Genomic DNA, 22,675 nt, shown 5'->3' on the forward strand with positions numbered 1-22,675 from the left:
TGCCCGGTCCAACTTTGTTCAGGCCAGATTGAAAAACCGGGCCGCGTGGTCCATTAGATCAAAAGCAGTGAGGCCCAATGTAGATATATAAGACAAAACCCATTACTCGACTTCAACCAGCCTTAATATTACTATTAGGTGCCTTGATGCTTCCATTTGAGGCAAAGATGAAACACTTTGGGAAATTTTGGTATAAACACTGGAATCAGGGAGTAATTCTCTTGTAAATCATGGAATAATTCTCTTCTTGGAACGTAATTGAAAAGTCGAAAATATTCATTCTTTTTTGTATATAAATATAATAAGATTTCAAATAAAAAAGCGGAGTTTAATAACAATATTATTTTCCTCTTATATCTTTTTTTCCCTTACATATCGAACTCTCTTTATTTTGTTTTTCTCTCGCTACCTCACAATCTCATATTCTATTGCGTTATTTTTATTTTTATTTCAAATTTTATCTCCAATTTTTAATTTTTATTCTTTGCCCTTAATTTTTTTCTCTTCCAAATCAATCCATCCATGAGCGTATTGAACAAAATCATTATAATTGGAGCGTCGTATGTATGGATAGTATTATAATTCATGTTAAATACGCAATTCAATTTAGTAATATTGTACTTGAGGGGAATACTAGTGTAACTTATTATCTAATCATTTTAAACGACATCAATTCTGAATACGAGACAAAAAATTTATATCAATCCTTATTAACACCTTAAGATGAATAGGGTGGGTCGCGTTGAGCCAACCTAGCTCGAATCAGGTGCGTACTTAAACAAATCCGAAAACATCGGGAGCATAAGGACGAATATATCTATCGTGAAATAGATGATTGGGATGCAGTTAGCCACAATCTTAAGTCGTAGCTGTAGAACTTTGACAAGTTCTATGACTTGATTGGAAATAAATAGAAAGTAGAGGGTGACATTCAACAAATGAAACAAGACGAGGACCAAATTCAGACGAACATATCTTTCGTTCTCGTAGCAGCGAGCAGCAGAGACAGGAGAAATTCCTTGGTCCAGCGGCTCGCCATTGCTTTGAGCTATAAGCAGACCTGATTTCTAGCTCCGAAGGAAGAGGAAAACAGCCACGGGCACTCTCGCCATTTCCCTTCCCTCGTCTTCTTCAAAGGGCCCCTCACTTTTATTTTATCCACAGAGTTACAGCGTCCCTTTTCTTCCCCAGATTCTTCACAAAGGTTGGATCTTTATCTCTCTCTTGGCTCTCTGATTGTGTGCTTCTGTGTCACTTGATTGATCTTTGTTGAATCGTATGGTTTAGATGCTTCTGGGGATGGATTCACTTTGTTGATCGGCCATTTCTTGACTAATGTCTCTAACGTTTCGAACTTTACGGCTTCTGTTTATGGGCTTTGGAAGACCCTTTTAGCTTGATCTCAAAGGGAGGAAGTCTTGGTCAAAATTTATATTCGGGTGGAATTAATTGGAATTTGTGGTCTTTGTGTGGATTTGGTTTGTCGAATTAATCAAAACGTGTAACGGTTGAACGAGATGAGTGTGGAGGCTATGTAGTATTGAGCTACAGATTAGCTGCATTTCCTTTTTTCTGCATTGTTGGAAATTAGTTGGGTCAGGGTGTCTAATTATATTTTGATTCTGCCATTAGAAAGGGATGATTTTGTGGGAAAAGTTCATCTTTTTACCCTCCTTTTGGATTAAGGCAAACAGAGGAAAAAGGAAAGGGAGGGGAGGGAAAGTTGTATGAAAGTTTTTGAAAATTCTGTACAACTTTCCCTTTCCTCCCCTCCCTTTCCCTCCTATCCAAACAAGCTCTGGGGTGAGGAGTATTGTAAGAGGGCATGATATCGCGTGGATCCTTGATGGAAGGATTCATGATGCCCCTCATCTTCCTAATCTCGAATTAAAATTCCCGTTTGCCCAAAGTTTCATGCTCTCGTTCTGCTGATCCTCACGCTTAGATGTTTTCTTTTCATTCGTCTCGAAATTGCCTAGCTTGTTTTCTCTGGTGTAGAGAGCATAGAAATGTGCATTTGGTAAGTATAGAAAACTGAAGTTAACAATTTTGATTGTTGAAAAGAAGTATGGTGCTTCTACTTGGTGGGGAAAATCCTTCGAGGTTAACATCACTGAAAATACATGTTTAATAGCTTAATTGTTTTGAAGTTGTTTAAAACATCAGTTTTCCTCTCTTCCAACTTAGGCAAGAGGAAAGTTAAATTTCATGAATGTCCATCGTTCTTCTTCTTCTTCTTCTACATTCTCTGTATCAGCTGGACAAATGCAACATATGAAAGTTGAGTACAGTATCCTGAATTCAGCTTCCAACAAGCTGAAAACTTGTTTGCCTAACACACCCAAACTTAGTCGGTAAATGCATTTCCTGCTGTGTATGGAGTTAAGACCTCATAATCTTCCGCCTACTTTTCCTCCATTTTCATAAGAATACTAAAATATGAACTAAGACTTGTGAGTTTGTCCGTTATTGCAGCTCAAGATAGGAAAAATATGGCGGTTAAACCAACAGTTGCTCTAAGGGCAATTCTCATAGGTGGAATTGCGGCATTTGCTAAGATCGGAGGCGCAATGAAGGCTGCCGGGAGCGTGAAGCTCGGGGCAGCAGCAGCTGCTGTTACAGCGGCAGCCACTGCAGCAGTTTCAGGTTCCAAACAGGACCCTAAAAATCCTGCAGAGAAATCATGAAAGACACAGTAGGTGAACCCTTCACAGACGGCAGCCATTAAGGGATGGTATTGTACAACAATTGGGATCTGTTGCTGCTTGGTCTCTCTACTGTTGAGGTTTTGTCTTTTCTTAGGTGATTAACCGAGTAAGCATTGTATTAAGGATTCTTGCTGGCTTCATACTTAGCAGCAGTGAATTTTTAAGCTGCGGGGAATAAGAGTATTCGGATTTGTTAGTTTTTATGTTGTAAGCAGTGTTGAGGCACCAGGGCAATGCTGAGTGCAGGCTTAAGATACGAAAAATATATAGCTGGCTTGTAAAACCAAGTAGTCGGAGGAAAGAAGAGATAGGAATTGAGACATGTTATGATCATTTTGCATGCCGGGCACTGTTAATTTTTCTATTTGAGTGTTATCTACATTCATAGCTTCTCGAGATCAAGACTAAGTTTTTGATTTTCTGCAAGGAGTGGACTTAGAAAGTTATCTTCGTATAGGTTAAAATCATTAATAACTACTTTCTAATGCTTATTCTGACTGAGGAAACGAATTTCGGTTTTTTCTATTTGAATTTAACGTAGGTAAAATGGAAACAAGTTCTCATGTTCTCTTTGGAGAAAACATTATTAACAGTGTTACCAATACGTTTTCCTTACTTTCCACTAATCATTTATACATGAGTGTAAAAGTGGTATATAAACAAGGAAATGGCTGTGCTGGGCTACGCATGACACAGTTGCAAGTCTGCATCGAACGACACCCTTATGATGAAGCAAATCCACGAGTTTTTCATATGGTTTTCGTTTTCCTCAACCTAATGTGTAGTATATTGGTAGGAAGAGGTGTGATTTGAGAGAGTGAGTACAGGGGAGTTGCAGCGAAGAAACGGAGAACCAACAGGAAGAAGACTATTCCATACATTCTGATCTTGACAAAGCTTCAAGAATCCCTGAAGATCAATCCCAGCTGCAAGGAAAGGCTACCTCAGCGACAGCCAAGACTACTTCACCGATCTCCTTGGCAATTACCTCTTGCTTTCTCTTCTTCTCGACGGTTTTCTGATGATTGTGATGAGAATGCCAGGAAAATTCAGCATCACCATCAAAGATCGAAGAGTACAAAACACGAGAAAGAGCTCGAAGACGTGAAGATACAATCTATGGGAAGTGGCACATGCTTTCTATGAAAGTTGAGAACGATATCGTGAAATCAGTTTTCTGAGTGCTGAAAAACTTGCTTGCCATCACCCAAAATTACCTGCTGGATGTACGGAGTTCAAACCTCATCATCTTCCACCTACGTTCCTCCATTTTCTAGTTTATACATGATTATGAACTAATCCTTTCGAGTTTGTCTGCTATCGAGGCTCATGACAAGAAAATAATGGCGGTCAAACCAACACTTGCTTTGAGGGTGATCCTCGTAGGCAATATTGCAGCATTTGCCGAGATTGGATGCGCAATGAATGCTGGTGGTCGGGTGAAGCTTGGGTCAGCAGCAGCTGCTTTTACGGCGGCAGCCACTTCGGCAGTTTCGGGTTCCAAACAGGATCCTTAAAATCCTCCAGAGAAATCATAAAACACGTACTATGTTTACCCTTCCCAGACGGTCATTGAGGGATGGTATTGTACAATAGTTGGGTTCTGTTGCCGTGTAGTTTCTTTAGCATTAAGGTTTTGTTTGTTCTTAGGCCCGAGAAAGCATGGTACAAAGGATCCTTGCTGCCCTTATGCTTTAGCAGCACTATGTGAATTTCTAGCTACTCGGAATAAGAGTATTTGGATCCATCAGTTTTTACGTTTTAAGTAGTGTTGGGGCAACAGAACAATGCTATGTGCATGCTTCAGAGCCGAAAGATAGCAGGCTTGTAAACCGAGAAATGCAAGGAGAACATATGAGAATTTATGCATGTTATGATCATTTTGCGTGCCGAAAACTGTTTATTATTCCGGTTTACTGCCATCTGCATTCCTCATTTCTAAAAGTGGAGACTAGGGGAGTTTTTCATTTTCTGCACGGGGTATTGTAGACCAGAATCATCGAAAGCTACTGGCAGGGGTGTTCTGCTGGTCACACAAAGTGGCCTTCGGAGGTTCTCATCGTGTATGTTAAATCATCAATAAGAACTTTCTAATGCTTGTTTGGGTTGTGGAAAGAATTTCGGCTTTCTGCTTGAACTTCTTTTGTTAATTATCATGTAAAGCAGAAAACAAGATCTCTGGTCTTCTTTGACAAAAGCATTCTAAATAGCACACACAACAATAATATTGCTACACATTGAGACAAGAAAATGACTGCTGGATGAAATGCGGCACATTGCGAGTCTGCATGGAAACAAGATCCTTCACGAAGAAGCAAAGCTGCAATTTAGAAAGACAAAAAGTGGGCAGCAAAGAAACATAGAACCAAGAGGACTCGGAAGATGATACAACGGCACCTCGACGTAGCTTCAAGGGTCTTCCGAATCTGTACAGGTTGAAATGTCAGTACCAATTGCAGTCGCAGCTACTCCGATGGCTAGGTCCCGGGCTGCTAAAGCGATCACCCTGCCAACTTTCTTTTGCGTTCTCTTCTTCTTGTCGGCTTTCTGATGATTGTGGTGAGAAACTGAGAAAAATAGATGAGCGAAAACATGAGAAAGCTCTAAGACAGTCATGATGCAATCTAAGGTCGGAGTCTTTGAGCAAGTTTACTTCTACCCAGCGCAGCCAGATCCAAGTATTAGCAGACAAAAGATACAGTGTTACCCATTCTAAACTCACCACTTAAAATGTCACATTGAGCTAACTGATATACCAATCTTTGTCCTTTCATGCCCCAGCTGCCACACTGCGCATTCAATTCAACAGAATTCCATCTTCTATAACAAAGTACATGCTCTTCGTGATCTACTTTTGATTAGCTATCAATGTTTTCACTCTTTTGTCCACCAAAGTGTCAACTTGACCATGGTGGGCTTCAGCCACAGGAAGTGGCACATGCTTTATACATGAACAAGAACTTCTCAACTATGAGAGGACAACAGAAAATGATGTTGTCCACAACTATTAAATTCTATACTAAAACGTGGCAAAAAACCATTGCGGGGATCATCTACTGCCCTGAGTGCACTTGGCTTTTCATCAGGTTATGATTCAGATGAGAATAACTGATAATATAAGTTATAACATACCCATGCTTGCTTGCCCTTAGTTAAATTATGCTCTATTTCAACCTTAAATTGCGTCCACAGACTGTTGCACTCAGCTGGCATTGTCAATGTCTTTGAGGATGGAACCTGCAATAAGGGCGAACGACAGTTAAACAGTCAAATGCGCTGCCTTCTTGAAACAAATTTTCTTAATCGGCCATTCTGCTCTATAGACTGCAGACATAAGCCACAAGTGCAACGTAGAATAACCTCTGCCCAGTTTTTTGAAGTCAATAGATCTGCTGCAATACTGGTACCCTCAGTATCAAGCAGAACGTGTATCATAGATGTTGTCAATCTTATCGTCCAGGCGGATTACCGCCATTGGCCCATTACTGACATCAACTCTAAGGACTGCAGAATATGTTTTGAGTAAAATTGATTTGCGAGTCGAGGCAAATGATTTTTTAAATGAATGGATCACTCAAAAAAGTTAATAATTGCATTGTGAAATACAGCAGAACAGGCGGCTGTGCTGATTGCTTGAAAATTTTCCTCCCCGGTCCAATCTCTTGGGTTTGATTCAGAATCATGATCAAACACTTTCAAAAACCTGAATAGAACGACCAATATGTATCACTCGTGGTCAACATACAAAAGTGGAAGCTTCTTGTAAACCAGATTCATATCGCACAGAAAGAAGATCAGATTCATATGACAGAAATATGACCTGTTTGACATGTCGATCAGGACCGTTGCAGCCTTTTTCATTGCTTGCGCCTCAACCAAATCTGTTGCATAAGCTTGTAAATTGGCAAGTGTAATTACCATTTTTTGTTTGTCCTCTCCAAGTTTAGCAAGTTCCTTAGATAACCCAGAGATTGCTGTTTCAATTTCATCTCCGAGAAGCTCCCTTATTGCTGGCCAGGTTCCAGAATTAGCTTGATCCAAAAGAGCTCTTGTAGGTTTTGATAGAGTCTTGCGTAATTTTGCCTGCAGAATTATATAATTTTCAGGGTCCAAATCCAAGTAATATTTAGTGCAAAGAGGATTGTGAAAGTTGCACCTATATATGTCATTATGATACCTTGTATTCTTCTGAGAGTTCAGAGTCTCAGGCTTCACGGATAACATCAATATGAGCATGAGCATCTATATCACGTAGAAGCTCTTCCGTCTTTTTAGAAACATCCCATTTTGCTTTTGCTCGTTGTATAAGTGCATCAGTTAGAGTGATACAGATGAAAATCATATATACAATGAATTACTACTACAGCCAAAAGGGGAAGTATAAAAATAAGAAATGAGCAAAAGTTGCTTAGTATTAGCCAAAAAAGCCGAATCGTCTTATAATGTAACCAAGATGATATCTCTAACAAGCATAAGTTTGCAATAAACTTCTTGTGCCATTCAACTTCGCAAATCAAATCGTACATAAAAATCTTTATGATTGCAGAAGGCTGAACTGACTCCTCACATCCCTGCACATTCCTTGTTGAAATGACTCATGTACGATAGAGTGTGAATACTAGCAGCTGAAGAAAACCTTTCTTCTCCACTTATAGCTTTATCAAATGCGCTCCTGAATTTTTCTAGAGTTCCAACCCGTAAATGGTTCAGCAGCAATTGGAAAGTTGGTTCCGCAAGCTGAAATACAAAAGAAGACATCCTATGAACAAAAACAGAGCAGAAACATTCGCAAAAGAGTTTGACTAGCATCCTAAAGTGAATATATATGGGACAACGCTATAAATTCTGACAATTTGCAGGTATCAGAGTAAGAACCGCAATATGACAATATCATTGAACATGCACTCAGCCAGCCAGCATCTTACTTGGAGCAAATTTTCTTCTAGTTGCTTTCCCTTTATAGATCTGACACCTCTGTCAAAATATATAGTTTCCGATTTGTACCTACGAATTCAAGAGAAGGCAGAAGAAACATTAATGTTTGACCTGAGCTAGCATGTCCACAAAGGCACAATACCCCTCGGCGAAAAGGGAATTAATTTCTTTACAGTCCCAACCCAAAGAACGACACATTCAAGCAACAAAAGCCGTGAAATCAGCAAAGCTTCACTAGTTGGTGTTTGGACAGCGACTCTTTAGGGAGAACATGAGACATTTTGATCATCATGCATTGGACGTTATCATACCAGAACATTAAAAAAAAAAAAACAAATTGTAACAACAGTTTTATTACCCCTCTAAACAACTGTCAGTAAGCGCCAGCGAGCTTCTTCCCAAAACCAGGTGCCAGCACCCCAGACTGCACAGCCTCCTCTATTTGGCTCCATTCCTGACATTATCAAGAGAAACTCTAATTTTTAAGTTAAAACATGAATTGGACATGCTTGATATTTATGGTGCAACATGAGATCTGCTTCAATGTATGTACTATTAGGAGAAGCATCACAATATTACCTCATTCATTGCAAAAGTGGAGGACTTCTCAGCAGCAATTTCTTCACAACTAAAAGTAGCCACCATGATTTAAAAGCGGAAGTTAATCCAATGGCAATAATTGGACGCACCACCACCATCACCATTTACAAGTGATCATACACACTTTTTAATTACCTTGTGAGTGGGCAGGTCTAGATCCTTGTTCTCCTTGATGACTCTCCATATTTGCAAGGCACTGAAACAAAATGCTGAACCAGGAATGTATGCTGCTTCGATCTCCAGCAACCCCGCCAGGTGTAATGGAGTGGAAGGATCTTTGTTTTAGGCTAGCCACCTAAACATTCGAACGCAAAAATCCCCAGATTATGTCACGAATGGCTTCAAATTTCCAAGAAAATTAACTTGCACTGAGAATGGTAAGACTGTCAAACCTTTATACCAGCTCAGAGAAAAATATAAATAAAACTAGAAGAAGAAAACTATCATGTTAGTCACGAGATTTAGTACTCTCCTCCGCATTTTGAGAACTGATGTCTGACGGGAGAATTACACAAACACTGTAATCTTTTACTTCCAACTACCAGGAACTCCTTGTTCCAAAAGCAGTTTGTCCTCACTGGTACGAATTGCGAACAGAGAGATGGTTGGTTCTCTTCCTAGTACGTATACACTGGCATACCTGCTCCTTGAACTGATATTCCATGTGTTCATAACTTGACAGCGCAACAACTTCGACCTGCATATTCAGTCAGAGGGTCAGTCAGTATCAACATTTAGCAGTTGGCCTTCCAACAGCAGGATGTGAGTGAAGGTGCCACGTACATTGAAAAATTCAATGTAGGGGTGTTTGTTGGTGCGCCAGTGGCTTAGGAACAGAATCCCATATCATATCCGCGGCAGATCAAAATGAGATGTTGCGTGTAAAGGAACGCGCTATCTCTAAATCTGCAATACATGAGATAATTCAAAATTCTGTACCTTCTGTATATCATTCCTTAACATTTCCTCTAAGTGGTCCGAGGAGTCTGCAAAAGGCCAAAAACCAAAACAAAAGACAGCAGAATGAAGATCTTAACACGAGGCGAAGCAAACAGCTGAGCTCCCTACTCTTGGGGGCGTGGTGGGAAGAAGAAAAGGAAGAAGGAAGAAGTAGAGGTGGCTACCTTCGTTTTGTCTCAAATAACAAACATCACAGTCGTTTTGCGGGGACTGAATATACGTGGCATCACCTGTCAGTAAATTCCACGGTGAGGTGAAATACTTTCTCCCAACAGAAACATATTTACTTCCGGCAAGAAGACAACAATCACCAGAAAAAGAATCTTTAAGAGGGGCCTATTTGCAGCTGAATCACGGCCTATATCATGGCACCACCGAAAAAGAGATTTGGAACGGTTAACAAGGCAACCAGACCTGCTGATTATATGCAGAGTCAGAAGAATTATGCATGCTCTGTAGAAGCCTTACATGTTTACGAGCACTACATCCGAGACAGCAAGTGAGAAAAGGGCAATCTGCTTTTCAAATGCCGTATCGTCCTGAAACCGAGACAAACACTGATCATATATAGTTTGGAATGTTAAAAATAATCATATTGTCGTATTTGAAACAGCTATGAAAGAAACCTCCGCTCGTTCTATCCCCGTCATTGCCCTCCAAATCCATGACCAGAGTAAGTGGCTGAATACCATCAGCTTTTGCCAGCCAAACTCCTCTGGTTGTTTGAGACCTGGAAAATCGAGCATTTGTTTTGAACCATTAAATCAAACTAACTACTCCAGAAGTAAAAGTGGCTTCATAACATGCCTTCCTCTGCGTACGCGTCCATCTCTTGGAAGTTGGTTCCGAATAAATGGTTCAGCAGCCTGTTCTTCCCTGTGGTAATCAAATCAAAAGAAAAATGTGTCTGCAACTTACCAGTAAGTAACTCCCAACACATACATCACAGAAAGAAAGAGAATGAGCTTCCCACCACTCCTCTGGGGACCCATGATAACGGCATAAGATACGCCGCATGGACCCACTTCAACTGCCTTGACAAAACTTTCAAGTCCGTTGACATTAAATCCACCATCTCCATCGATAACTTGAGTAGAACAACAGTGAGCTGTCTCGTCTGCTAAAAACCGAAAACATCAAAATTAGCAAGACATGGGGAGATCAATTGGCAGTGTCGATATGAATAGTACGATTTAATAAATAAATATTAATCAAAAGAAAGAATACGGAATGTTTATGAGGAATTTTCAAAATAAGAAAAATATATAAAAAAATATCCTAACCACGAAAAAGACACCAATTCAAGTTTTTTTCACGCTTTATCTTATACTATTATATAAGCGAAACTCCGATTTCGAAACTATCACTTTATTTATAGAATGTGGTTAAAAAGTTGAAAATATCACTTATTCTTAATTTAATACGACTTAAAATAAAAGCGAGGTGTTGAAGGGTAATATGACCCACTTAATATTATTATCCACTCTCTCTTTCCTCCCATGTTCAACTTAACCTCTTTTTTTTTTTTTCTCAAATTCTATCGCCAATTCTTAATCTTTATATTTCTTACCCTTAATTTTTCTCTTGCTCTTCAAATTTAATCCATCATGAATATATTGAAAAAAATCATTACAGCTGGAGCACAGTACGCGCAAATTACGTCGTGCTAGTTAATGCACATGTAAATTTTATACATGAATACACAAATAAGAAAATAATAAATAAATAAATATATATATATATATACACACAAGAAAAGGCAAAAAATGGAATTAAAAGTGAAAAATGAAAAGAAAAATATGAGCTTGACATGACAAAAATATATTTGCGAAATGTTATGCCAAAATAGAGATGGTGGCCGGAGTGGTAATTTCTGCGAAACTCATCGGCAACTATTCAACAGTTCAAAGATTGTCCTTTTCGGCATGGAAATACTTTACCGACATAAAGCACGTCTAGATAAATTTTTTTTTGGATAGATCCAGATGATAGAGTTGTCATTATTTCGACATTATTTCTAATGATTTTGTAGTTGAACAATGAGTAATAAAAAATCTAATTTTATAATACCTTCGCAGAACCGTGAACTGAACAACTTTTTAGCAGGTCATCCTTGTATTGCAGTTTTTAATATATTTATAATTTATCACAATTAGCCATGTTCGGTAATTTTTTTTTTTTAGATATCGGTTAATCTATATTATTAGTCCACAGGTTTAGAGTGGACTACAAATATAAAATTTTGATTTAGTCACTCGAAATAGGAGATTTGAAATGTTGTAGATATGTTGAACTGTACCATGGAACTTGTATTCAGCTTTGTGTACGACTAAATAAATTTAGCGTCTATTGTATGATTCTTTTTTTTTTTGGTGCAGTGTCTACTGTATGATGCTAATACTAAGTAGGAAAAGCTTTCATTTTTATTGAAAAATGAAATTTCTTTTTCTTTTTTATTATATCTCACTTTCTCAATGAAATTGTTTTGTAGAGCAATCTGCCATCTTACGATAGATTCACAAATGTAACTTTAATACTTTCAATTTAACTCTCTACGGCTTTAGCCCTTGGTGGTAATGGGATCTTTCTCTTATCCCCCAAAATATATATATATATATATATATGAATTATAATGGCATATTCCTTTTTTTTTTAAATAAATTTATAGAGATTCAGCATTCATAAAGATGGACACCACGTACAACACACTTGGCTTATTGACTAGTACACTAGAAATTTAGAATACTTTCAATGAGGAGAAGACGAGGGTCCCCCGGAATCCAGTCTTCAAGAGGGGCCTATTGCAGCTCTTTCACGACCATATGATGAAATCACCTGAATATATATCCGAGGGGAAAAAATAAATAAACTAGGAAACAGATGATGCAGATTATATATGGAATTACAGAAAGACGAGTAATGCTCGGGAAAAGCCTCACATGTTTATCGATTATCAGTATTATCTGAGGCAGCAAGGGAAATCCGCTTCTAGATTGTTGTATTATCGTGAAACAACTATATACAATCGATAAGTAGTTGCAAAGTAGAGATCGTTCTCCTCGTTCTGATCCATCAATACCCTCCAAGTCCAATCCAAGAGTAGGCGGGTAAGTTCCAGCAGCTTTCAACAGCCAAATACCTCAGGTCGTTTAAGACCAGGAAAATTTAAATTTGTGCTTAAACAATCGCTTTCTAGTGATAGATCACATTAAATTCTTTGGCAGTGGAACCAGGTTTATAATTACCTTCCTGCAAGCGTCTCCATCACTCTGAAATTGGTACCGAATGCATAATTTACTAGCGTGCTCATCAACAGTCCCAGCCAACTATGACTATGATAGTGCCAACCATAGAGGGAAGCTAGGTGGAGATATATCGAATTTGACTACGCGAATGACATGTCTGTGTAAGAAATATAAAAATGTCCTGAAGACATGTACTTCTCAGCGGTAGGAATTCTTGCAATCGTTCCTCTTTTAAAGCGCCGTAAATGTCTGAACCAGTGCTTGTTTCCTTTATGCAACAGAGACACATCCATGTAGCAGTAGAGATCACATCTTTGTAACAATCGAAAGAACAACTAAGAGATGGATGTTGGTTGATTCTCGATATCATTTGAACAACAGAAATGCGGAAACATCATGACAACCCACCTGAATAAACTTGTGTTTGTATAAAGTAGTCGGGTTCAACATCAAAAACAACTTCTGGCTAAAAACAGGAAAAAGAAAACATCAGTAATAAGATGAAGTACTCGAGAGGAGTTTCGATTTTTATCCTCTTGATCGCATAAGCTGAAGAAATATATGTGATATGTACCACCATATAATCTATCATTATATATGGAGAGAATATACAAATAATCTCATAAGTGTAATGTGAGGTATGCAAACACTACTAGATTGCTACAACTTTGTCCTTCAGGGCACAACTATGGCCCTGAACGACTTCATATTCAGGTCATGCTTCTGATTATAGGCGAGGCCGGAGCCTGAGTAGTCCTCTCTCTTAGCCAGGTTAGGCAACTTGTGAGTGCTATGGCATGTACTGTTGAACCGACTTCCATAGTCTTTTCCTTGCAACAACTCCAAATCCAATGGCTGCCCACAACCGCGTGTGAGAACTCCGGGTGACAGTTCCTGACTATCGGTTGCCCACAATTGACGGGATGACCTGGGCTTGACTGAACTGATCTCAACCACTTTGGGGGAATTATCTACTGAGATTTCAAAAGAACTGGGACCCGATGGGTGTCCAACTCCAAGTGATAGCTCCACATAATCGGTTGTCCACAATCGGTGGGATGATTTGGGCTTGATTGAATCACTCTTGACCATTTCGGGGCAACCTACCGAGATTTCTGAAGAACCAGGATGCCCCTTGCTGCAGAATATGCTTTGTCGATTCGTCACAGCTTTCCTGCAAGTATGAAATAAAAAAAAACCGATGTCTTAGCCTTAAAATAAGTAAACAGCATGCCGTTCAACAAATAATATGAGCAAATGTGTCACGATGCCGTTACAGTGGACAGGACCAGTTCTCAAGTGGGTGTTGCCTCTCCTTATCGATAAATTGTCGAGCTCTCTGGGACCGAACCCTGGTTTGGGTGGTGATCAGGGACTGCATACACTGCAGTACCGTCCTGACACGCTTTCGAACCAGATAGCCTCTAACCACTGCTTGAAACCTCACTAGCCCTCTCAATGCTCTCAGGGCTTTCCTGGCCTAAATCACAACAAATAAATAAAAATAATTTATTTTGATAAATAAAATTTATTTAATTCCATTTTCTCTATATAATTAATTACCAGAAAGCCTCTAAAAACACTCTGAATCATCACTGCAGCAAGGACTTCTTCCTTTCCACACATGGTGGACAGAGCCCCTCCCCTCTGATCCACAGAAAGCCTCAGGACTGCCACCGCTGCCACTGCATCAGCAACAGCGGCCTTGGCTGCCGCCATTGCTTCCTCAGCAGTAGCCACCGCTGCGTCCAGGGTTGCAGCCATGGCCATCCCATTCACTTGCCAGCTGTGCTGCTGCTGCTGCTCCTCATGTTCCTCCTGCTGCGCAACAACAGAAGAGCCGTTTGCCGGAATATCACTGGACAGGGAGTGAGTGTTCAGGTCCTTTCCAGGCTTGTTGAAGCTCAACCACTTCTTGTACTCTCTCTTGTTGCCAGAAGAAGCGGGGCATACATTGTCGACAACATCTTGTCTGTCATTGTTCATCCCGAAGAAGCCTCTCAGCCACCTTGTCACCCTTCCCATTCCCGAAGGAGTACTCTTCAAGCTTCGAAATGAACGAAGGAATTTGACCCCCGAAGGACAAGATCTCCTGAGTAAAACAAACATAATAATATAATGTAAATATGTAAATCAACAAATCAAATGTCACTGGAAACAGATCAGGAACAATCAGGGCATGGACTACTCACTTTATGTTTTGAGCTGCACCAGCGACCACATCAGTCCCTAGAGCTTCCGAGAAAGAGTTCGGGGCCGCTTCCATTGTGGCGGACACATTTCTCTGGCCCTTTGCCTCTCTTCGCTCCCAATTCATTGAAAGACCACTCATGGACACGTTTAGGTGATCAAAATATGATTACAATCACACGTCATAAAGGAGACAAAGAGGTATCCTTGTCATTGTAAATTTCCAATTTATGCATGGAACTTCAGAAATAAGATAGGAAATTAATGGACCGGAAAAATATCAATTACATGAATTAATGGGACTAGACTAATATACTTCTATTATTATACGCTAGCATATCCCCGCTCTGATATCCTATAACAATTAAGATTCGTTTTTCTTTCTTTCCAAGTACAAATATCATCTATATCAATTAAATTTGATAAATCCGAGAAAGATTGTTGCGATTGACAACAATCAGTAATCAAGAGCGGAAATTCTATGGTGCAATCAATAAAATTGGTTGCACCATACAATCACGTGAGTAAAGGTTGTATTTTACTAAAAGATAAGTAAAATTTTCTAAATCCGAGTCTTTTATTTCAAAATGTATGTAATTTATTTCGAAATATGCGTAATTTACTTTGAAATATGTGTTTTTTTTTTACTACTAACTTACAAGAAACTCAAATAACTTACTACAAATTAAAATAACTTATTTTGACCGTATGGTACAACTATTGCACCATTGACCTTCTCATAATCAACCACACTATTAAAGGAAGTTTGCATGACTGCCCCATTTTTATGGGTAGTTGTCAAGAGAGAGATGTGAGAGAGAGAGAGGGAGGACAGAGCAAATATTTTCTAGCTATATATACATACTAGTGAACAAAGACCTTGCACTTCGTTGCAGGATCCTTCCTTTATTTTTATTATCTTTAAAATATAAAGTTTTAATAAATAAATTAGGAAGTAATTACAAATAAATTTCTATAATATTATTGAGGATTTCGTACTTTTTTTTCCTTTGATAGATTATGAAAGATATATGTGCTAAACTATTAACCTAAATGTCCAATAGCCATTATTTAGTATGAATGATACATAACTTTTTTCATATGAAAACGAAATATTTATCTTTTAACCATTAATGACATAAAGGATACTCATGCGCGTTGTGCTCTACCACTTGATGTATATATTCTATTTTGTTTTCTTGCATTAAATATTTAATCTATACTAATATATAAAAATCAAAAGTTTCGTTTGATCTTAATTTCATATTCCAAAATGTCGTCTTTACAAAATCTTCAATAACTATGGACCATTAGATTGAAGTTATTTTGATAATAAGCAGTAAAAACCACCAAGGCTATAATCCAGTATCACATTTGAAAAAAGAGGATAACATATCTTTAACTATCATTCATTTTTTTCGTGTTTATTAAATTATGTTTTTATCTATATTATTATTTTTCACTAATAGTAATTTTATTATCCTAATAATATAATTTGAAAGGGAAATGTATACATTTCATCCTCTAAGTTTGATTGTTTTTCTGTTTTAGTCCTTTTTTTATCATTTACATCCTATAGTTATTTAAAAATTATTTTATTTCTAAAATATTGTGTGAGCCTTTTTATGGAAAATTAAGTAGTAGAATTATAAGAATAAAACGTCTAATATTAAGAAAAAAGATGAACTTAAAAAAGAATTTAATATAAAAAGATAGCTACAAAAGGTTAAGGATCAAATTTAAAAATTTATCCAATAAAGTAGGCAAAGAAATTGGATGAAAACGAACCCAAAAAAAGTAAAAGGACTGCAACAGAAAAGTATCCAAAATTGAAATAATAAAAGCAAAATCAAGAACCTATTTGAGTTAATGAGAGGGAGCGAGCATTTAGATTGTAGGCAATTTCGGCATGAGCAGTTTGCATTGGAACCATTAGTACCCGAATTCGCAAGCAAAGAAACGGAAAAATATAGAAAACATAGAGGCAATTGTACCTCGATAGCCATCAATCATACTTGTGATGCAATGAATGATGTCGTAAAGCACAATGATGATTGTAATTGCAAAGAGAAATGTTAATAAATCTATAGGCCTATGGTGATCTCTCTTAGGATGGTAATGCTAGGCGTCGTCCCCTACCATCGCCTCTCTCCTTCTCAAGTTATCATCCCCCATTTAACGGTTAGCACCACCTAAGTTAAGGTTACTTATCCCTAAACTTCCAATAGATTTATATACTTCACATTATTATTAATTTTTTAATTTTAAAAAGTAATTGTTTTTGGTAGACTAAAAAGAATAAGAAAGTACTTTTTATTTCAAGATATGTCATGTTGGTAATAAGTTTAACTTTGAGGCAATATTTGACGAACAAAAAAAAATTAGGACAAAAGGAATAGTACAATATGTTGAGGACAAAAATTAAGTTTTTTCTTAATAAATTATTTTGATGAAAGGATCTAAACAAAAAAATAATGAAAGATATTAATCGAACTAAGAAAAAGGAAAATGATTGAAATAAAAAAAAATATTCAAAGGTATATGATGTAAACGATAAAAAAAAAGATTAGAAATATATAGTTTTTTTAATTTGAAAAGTATGGGCAACATCGCGCATGGTGCGAGTGCAAACTCAAAAAGTGAAAAGAGGTCCTTATACGCCTATGGGGATTGAACCCGGGAGTAGAGCTTGGGAGAATTTCCACCAACCAGCAGAGCTATTGTCTTGAAAATTCCATGCTGCTTAAGATATTTTAAAAGAAAACATATTGGGAAACCACATGCGCCTAAGCAAGAAAAAGCGGCATACTCGCCCTGTACATCATACAGACGAGTTTTAATTTTTTTACTATAATATAATAATATCTATATATTATATATTATTATTCAATATCAATGTACATTACTCGGTCTCCTAGCAAAAAAAAAATACACAGACAAGGGAAGAAAATAAGGAAAAAGTATTAATTATTTTTTCGTCACAAAGGAAATTCAAGATCTAGTACAGTAAAAGATAAATCACAAAATTATTTGTGATTTCATTAAGTATCAAATCTACGATATCTAAATTAATAGGCTAAACGGGCGCTACTGTGATAGTTTTAACAAAAACTTGATGGGTATGGAAGGAACAAGAAAAAACTTAAGAACTGCATGATAATGTTTTAGGCATTGTCTGTACTTTAGGGATTATTACCCCAGTGTAGAATAATGTTTTGACAGGATTATCGGACGCCGTCTGCACTAAATCATACACATGCCATGGCAGAAATATCGAGATACTACTACTCATAGCCGTAATTCATGGAGAATTCCAATTAAATTGTTCTTCTGGACCATTCAATTTTTGTTGAACATTTTATTGTTTTTCCTTCAGTGTAATGTATCGGGATGAAATAGTCTTTTTATGGTATTGTTTTTGGTAATGTATATTGATAGAAATTAAAGATTTGCTGCTTCTTGTATTATTTTTTCTGCCATGCAAAACTTTGTTGAGTATTGCTCTGGATGATTTCCATTGTTTGATTGACTTGCTGGCAATGACATAAATCTTTCTTGGATTTTTCAATTTTAATTGCAGTAAATAAATAAATACTTGTAATTAAAAAAAATAACTGAGCAACTAATCCAATTTATATACGGTATCACTTATCAGAACGGTGTACCTATGATTGCCTTGATAGTGTATAATAATATATATGTGCACTAGTCTATGTTCATTCATGAGATATACTAATCTATTATAAATTGGAGCTTCAGCTTCATGGTATGCTCATGGGAAAAACATAATACAAATCCTCTTCTTCCCGCCTTTGCCACGCATGATCGGGGTACCGTCTCGACATCTAACGCGCTACCGTTGAGTTGTTACGGTGAATTTGGAGCGACGAAAGGTGAAGGCGCCAGAGAAAATTGCTGTTGCTGTGCAGAAAAGGAAGCACTGCTCGAGTGGTCGCTCACTCTGGAGCAGCACAGCAGAGTGGATCCAGCCCAGAAAGCGAAGCAGCTTAACATTTGGGCTGAGTGTGTTGCGGGCCCACTCCAGTGGGTTGCTCCACTGATGCATATATGTATATATATATATATATATATATTTAAACTCTTTTTTTTTCGGTGTAATATATTTAAATTCTTTATTTATATTAGAAAAGAAAAAAAGAAATTTTGAAATCCAATTGGCCTTTCGGATACCAAAATTCACAATAAAAAAAATTTTAGTGTAACGCTTTCTTCTCCCCAAAATATCCAAAACAGTATAACATTTTAATTTGAGAACTACTGAATACGGAGGAAGTTGGGATTAGATAAGTAATTTACATGTTACCCGTAAGTATCAAATAACCATCGATTGTTCACTCATCTCTCCGCTTTACACCTTCTCTCCTCTCCCTCTCTCTTCCTTCAAATTGCCGATTCTTTTGCCTATTTTCTCTCTGTGCATTTCACCTTTTTCTTTCAAATTAATTTTAATTCATTAATAGTGAAATTAATGAAAAATCCTCTGTCACAAAAAATTAATGACATAAAAATTTGAAAATCTAAAATAATGAATCGCACTTTTTCAGTTATTTTGAAAAAAAAAGAAGAAAAAGTTAGGTTAGTCCATCCATAACACGAAAAGTTATGACAATCCATGTTTAGCACGGGTACCGGTCTAATATATATATATATGCACACAAATATATATGGTGTTCTTTCTTTCAGTTCAATTCTTGACACGTGGTACTCTGTACCTGAACATTACAAATTAATCTCCTATATATTCACACTTAACCCCTCGCTTCTTTGCGATTGATATGGTGAGCCATAGTAAGGTTTCCTCGACCGTTTGAGGATTTAATTCAGGAGCGAAAGAGAAACACAAAAGTCCGTCGACTCTCAATCTGCCGATCCTTTGATCTTCGAAGTTCGACCACACACACACACACACACACATATATATATATATATATATATCAGAAGATCCCATGTCGATCTCGCCAAACACAGTCGAGAGAGGCTGTGCATCGGGTTTCCCTCAACCAGTCAGCCCAGAAGATGTGCGTGAAGCTCGGAACTTGGTTTACCGGGTAGTGCATATTAACTGCGCCAGCCCCGACGGTCCGAGGCTGCCGGAGATTGCGTTCAGAGACAGCACAGAAGACCGAGACGTCTTCCGCCGTGTCTTTCGCTTTGATCTCAGGGACTACAGTGATGTCTTTCGGAATGGGTTCAGAGCTCGGCCTCAAGGGAACACTCCCGACCAGGTATACTACAACCTACTCGACCACGTCAACAATGCCGGAGCCCCTCTTGATCCTGGCGTGGTCACTCCACGGGCCTTTGTGAGCACCACACTGAGCCCTAGCTTGAATACCCGACTCACCAACCCAATTGGAACGGTGGTGTATCGATACGAGATTTTCGCGCCCGGCGGCATCTCAGTTGCCGAAACTCTTGGTAATCGATACGGTTTCCCGGGCCAAAGAGAGATAGCCTTTGTGGGCGGCATTGCCCCTCAGTACATTCGGGCTGTTCAACTCTTCACTATCACCACTTACAGCAGTCAGGGGTACGTCCGTAATAAACTGCACAACACCATAACATACGCACAAACATGCATCTTCTATGCTACGAAAGGGAGTAGAGAAGTGCTCGGGCTCATATTCCCTTTGCGGTTTCGCCCATAACAAAGTAATTCCGCTAATTATCAGCCACTAAATTATGTGAAAATTGAGGATAAATTAGTCATTTTATTACTTATTTTTCAAATATCAACTTTTTTTTTTGATTAGTGGGGCAAATGCCCAATAATTATATCGCAAAATAATAGCGAACCTAGAGAAGACGAGGAAAATGAAACACATAAAGTCCAACCGACAAACTTTCTTCTCCTTCTTCCCCCCTCTCTCTCCCCCCCTCCATCTCCTCTCTCTTTCACAACCTTCCCTCTCAAACTTTCTTCTCTCTCCATGCCTATGGCCTATCCAGTACACCATATTTTGAAATGGTTCATTAATATTTTAATAGTACGATAATTGATAATAAACATATTCATACAACAATACGCTAGCTTCAATGTATAAACTTTTAAATTGGCATTATTATATCATTCTGCGTGTAGCACCGATTAAGTTCCTGTACATGTATTACACATATAAGGCCTCAAAAAGTAGTACTTCTTAAGTGGGACAAGTACGTTATACTGTTTTGTGTATGCAGGTATCCAAGATTGGAGAGGTCGGATCCCACGGTTCCATCAATAATGATAAGTCTCGCATTCAACCCGCAGAGTCATCCGCACAGGGACATCATTATTCGCGATCCAGCCTGTTATTATATGGACAGAGATAATCGGCGGCAACCACTGCGTCTTAACTTTTATCGCGGTCCCTCAGTTGAATATGCTGGCCAGGTAGAACCGATAGTACCCCGTGATAATGAAGACGGTTGGTATGCCCATGATGTATTTGATGTCGTGAGCTATATAGATGCAGCTTTCCGTTCTTCCCGGACCGATGAAGCCTATCTGTTCATGAGGGATGAGTACGTAGTGGTGAACTATGCTCCGGACAGTACAGATGACAAGAGGATTGTGGATGGCCCGTTGCTCATCTGCGACGGGTTTCCATCTCTTACCAACACAACCTTCGGAGAATATGGAATAGACTGCGCTTTCGCGAGTCACTATGGTGACCAGGCTTACATCTTCTCTTCGAATATGTGCGCGTTAATGGACTACGCACCGGGCACGTCCAATAATAATGATCGGATAATCAGCAGCCCCATGAAGATCGCCTCGATGTTCCCATTCCTCAAACACACGGTGTTCGAGGATGGCATAGATGCTGCATTCGAAGCAACCGCAACTGATGAAGCTTACATCTTCAGAGGCAGCATGTATGCTCTCATAAACTACCACGGTTCTAGCGCAGGCATAATCGGCTGGATCAAGCCTATAGCTGAGTATTTCATTGGTTTGTCGGGTACCGTGTTCGAACACGGAATCGACGCAGCGTTCGCTTCCCATCGTCGCGGCGAGGCATATTTATTTAAAGGGGAATATTACACACTCATCAGCATCATACCGGGCTCGATAGATGATTACATCATCGGCGGTGCCGTGATCATGGAAATCCTTCCAAATTGGCCTTCTTTACGTTTGCCTCGACAGAATCGTGGTCTTGACGTTCATGACCACCGTCATCATACGCATGGGAATGGTGGCACTGATCACGGCGATGACGAATCTTAATTGGGTTATACGGGTTCAACATGGCTTGAGACATGCAGCTTATTAAAGCCGTTTTGATCGAATAGCAAAAATGCTCAACCCGAGCTTGTTTAAGTTGTTGTATCATATCATGTTATCGTGTCATGTTAGGAATTAGGTACGGAGTCCGCGCAAGAACGTGATGTACTATTTATGTCAATTTTATTTTACAACTGTTGTGTAATTCAAAATATTGAAAATTCAATTTTACTATCAATTATAAAAATATTATGACAATTAATAAATTTTCTTTAATTAGTTTAAATAATTCTTAATTACACGGACATTAAAAAAGTATTGATATGCTAATACAAATATCAACTGCTGAAATCGGCTTGCCCCATGTTATTCAGAAGGAATAATGTTAAAGATAATGTCGGAAAAAATATTACAGCGGAGAAGTCAAGATAAGTCATGGAAAATCTCTTGATGGACAATGTTACTGAGATTTGGTTGAATTTGTTCTTCACCTGTTAGCAGAATCCTTTGCCTGAATAAAAAAACTCAAAAATTGAGAAAATTTTAAATATCGATCCTTAATATTTATTTAAAAACAAATATATATTTAAAATCTAAAAACTATATTAAAATTTAAAATTATGTTTAAAATTAAAATACAAAAAATGGTACTTTATTATTATTATTTATTATTATTAAAAAATCATACTTTATTATTTTATTGCTATTATTAAGAATTAAAAAATTAAAAAATACTTAAAAATTAAGAAAATTCCAAATACTCATCCTTAACCTTTAATTAAAATTCAAAATTATATGTAGAATTT

At 38.0% G+C, this 22,675-nt stretch overlaps 4 protein-coding genes and 1 pseudogene across 5 annotated transcripts in view; 3 read left to right on the forward strand and 2 right to left on the reverse strand.

Moving 5' to 3' along the window:
- LOC116201683 (probable disease resistance protein At1g61300) overlaps positions 1 to 22,675 on the forward strand; it is a 280,377-nt gene that overhangs the window by 59,634 nt on the left and 198,068 nt on the right. The gene's annotated exons all lie outside the window — the stretch shown is intronic.
- Positions 2,476 to 3,104, forward strand: LOC116201739. The gene has a single exon (XM_031533144.1). The coding sequence runs from the start codon at positions 2,493 to 2,495 to the stop codon at positions 2,685 to 2,687; it is 195 nt and encodes a 64-aa protein (XP_031389004.1). The 5' UTR covers positions 2,476 to 2,492; the 3' UTR covers positions 2,688 to 3,104.
- LOC116199530 lies at positions 4,846 to 9,931 on the reverse strand (annotated as a pseudogene).
- Positions 12,877 to 14,759, reverse strand: LOC116201716. 2 transcript variants are annotated; one of them, XM_031533102.1, is made up of 4 exons: positions 14,641 to 14,759; positions 14,012 to 14,540; positions 13,738 to 13,928; positions 12,877 to 13,622 (listed from the first exon to the last, which is right to left on the reverse strand). In XM_031533102.1, the coding sequence occupies exons 1-4, from the start codon at positions 14,712 to 14,714 to the stop codon at positions 13,124 to 13,126; spliced, it is 1,293 nt and encodes a 430-aa protein (XP_031388962.1). In that variant the 5' UTR covers positions 14,715 to 14,759; the 3' UTR covers positions 12,877 to 13,123. The 2 variants fall into 2 exon arrangements, with proteins under 2 accessions (XP_031388962.1, XP_031388961.1); XM_031533101.1 differs by having other exon boundaries at positions 13,726 to 13,928.
- Positions 19,411 to 22,116, forward strand: LOC116201708. Its single transcript, XM_031533086.1, has 2 exons — positions 19,411 to 20,189; positions 20,840 to 22,116. Exons 1-2 carry the CDS (start codon positions 19,606 to 19,608, stop codon positions 21,870 to 21,872), a joined length of 1,617 nt encoding a protein of 538 aa, XP_031388946.1. The 5' UTR covers positions 19,411 to 19,605; the 3' UTR covers positions 21,873 to 22,116.

Source organism: Punica granatum, chromosome 3, assembly GCF_007655135.1.
Source record: "Punica granatum isolate Tunisia-2019 chromosome 3, ASM765513v2, whole genome shotgun sequence".
NCBI lineage: Eukaryota > Viridiplantae > Streptophyta > Magnoliopsida > Myrtales > Lythraceae > Punica > Punica granatum.

Bases quoted from the DNA above. Each gene is read 5' to 3' on its own strand.
- LOC116201708 (XM_031533086.1), top strand. From the start codon at position 19,606: ATGTCGATCTCGCCAAACACAGTCGAGAGAGGCTGTGCATCGGGTTTC. The intron at 20,190-20,839 runs GTACGTCCGTAA...TTGTGTATGCAG, and splicing joins ACCACTTACAGCAGTCAGGG to GTATCCAAGATTGGAGAGGT.
- LOC116201716 (XM_031533101.1), bottom strand. From the start codon at position 14,714: ATGGAAGCGGCCCCGAACTCTTTCTCGGAAGCTCTAGGGACTGATGTG. The intron at 14,541-14,640 runs GTGAGTAGTCCA...TGTTTTACTCAG, and splicing joins GGTGCAGCTCAAAACATAAA to GAGATCTTGTCCTTCGGGGG. The intron at 13,929-14,011 runs GTAATTAATTAT...GTTGTGATTTAG, and splicing joins GTGTTTTTAGAGGCTTTCTG to GCCAGGAAAGCCCTGAGAGC.
- LOC116201739 (XM_031533144.1), top strand. From the start codon at position 2,493: ATGGCGGTTAAACCAACAGTTGCTCTAAGGGCAATTCTCATAGGTGGA.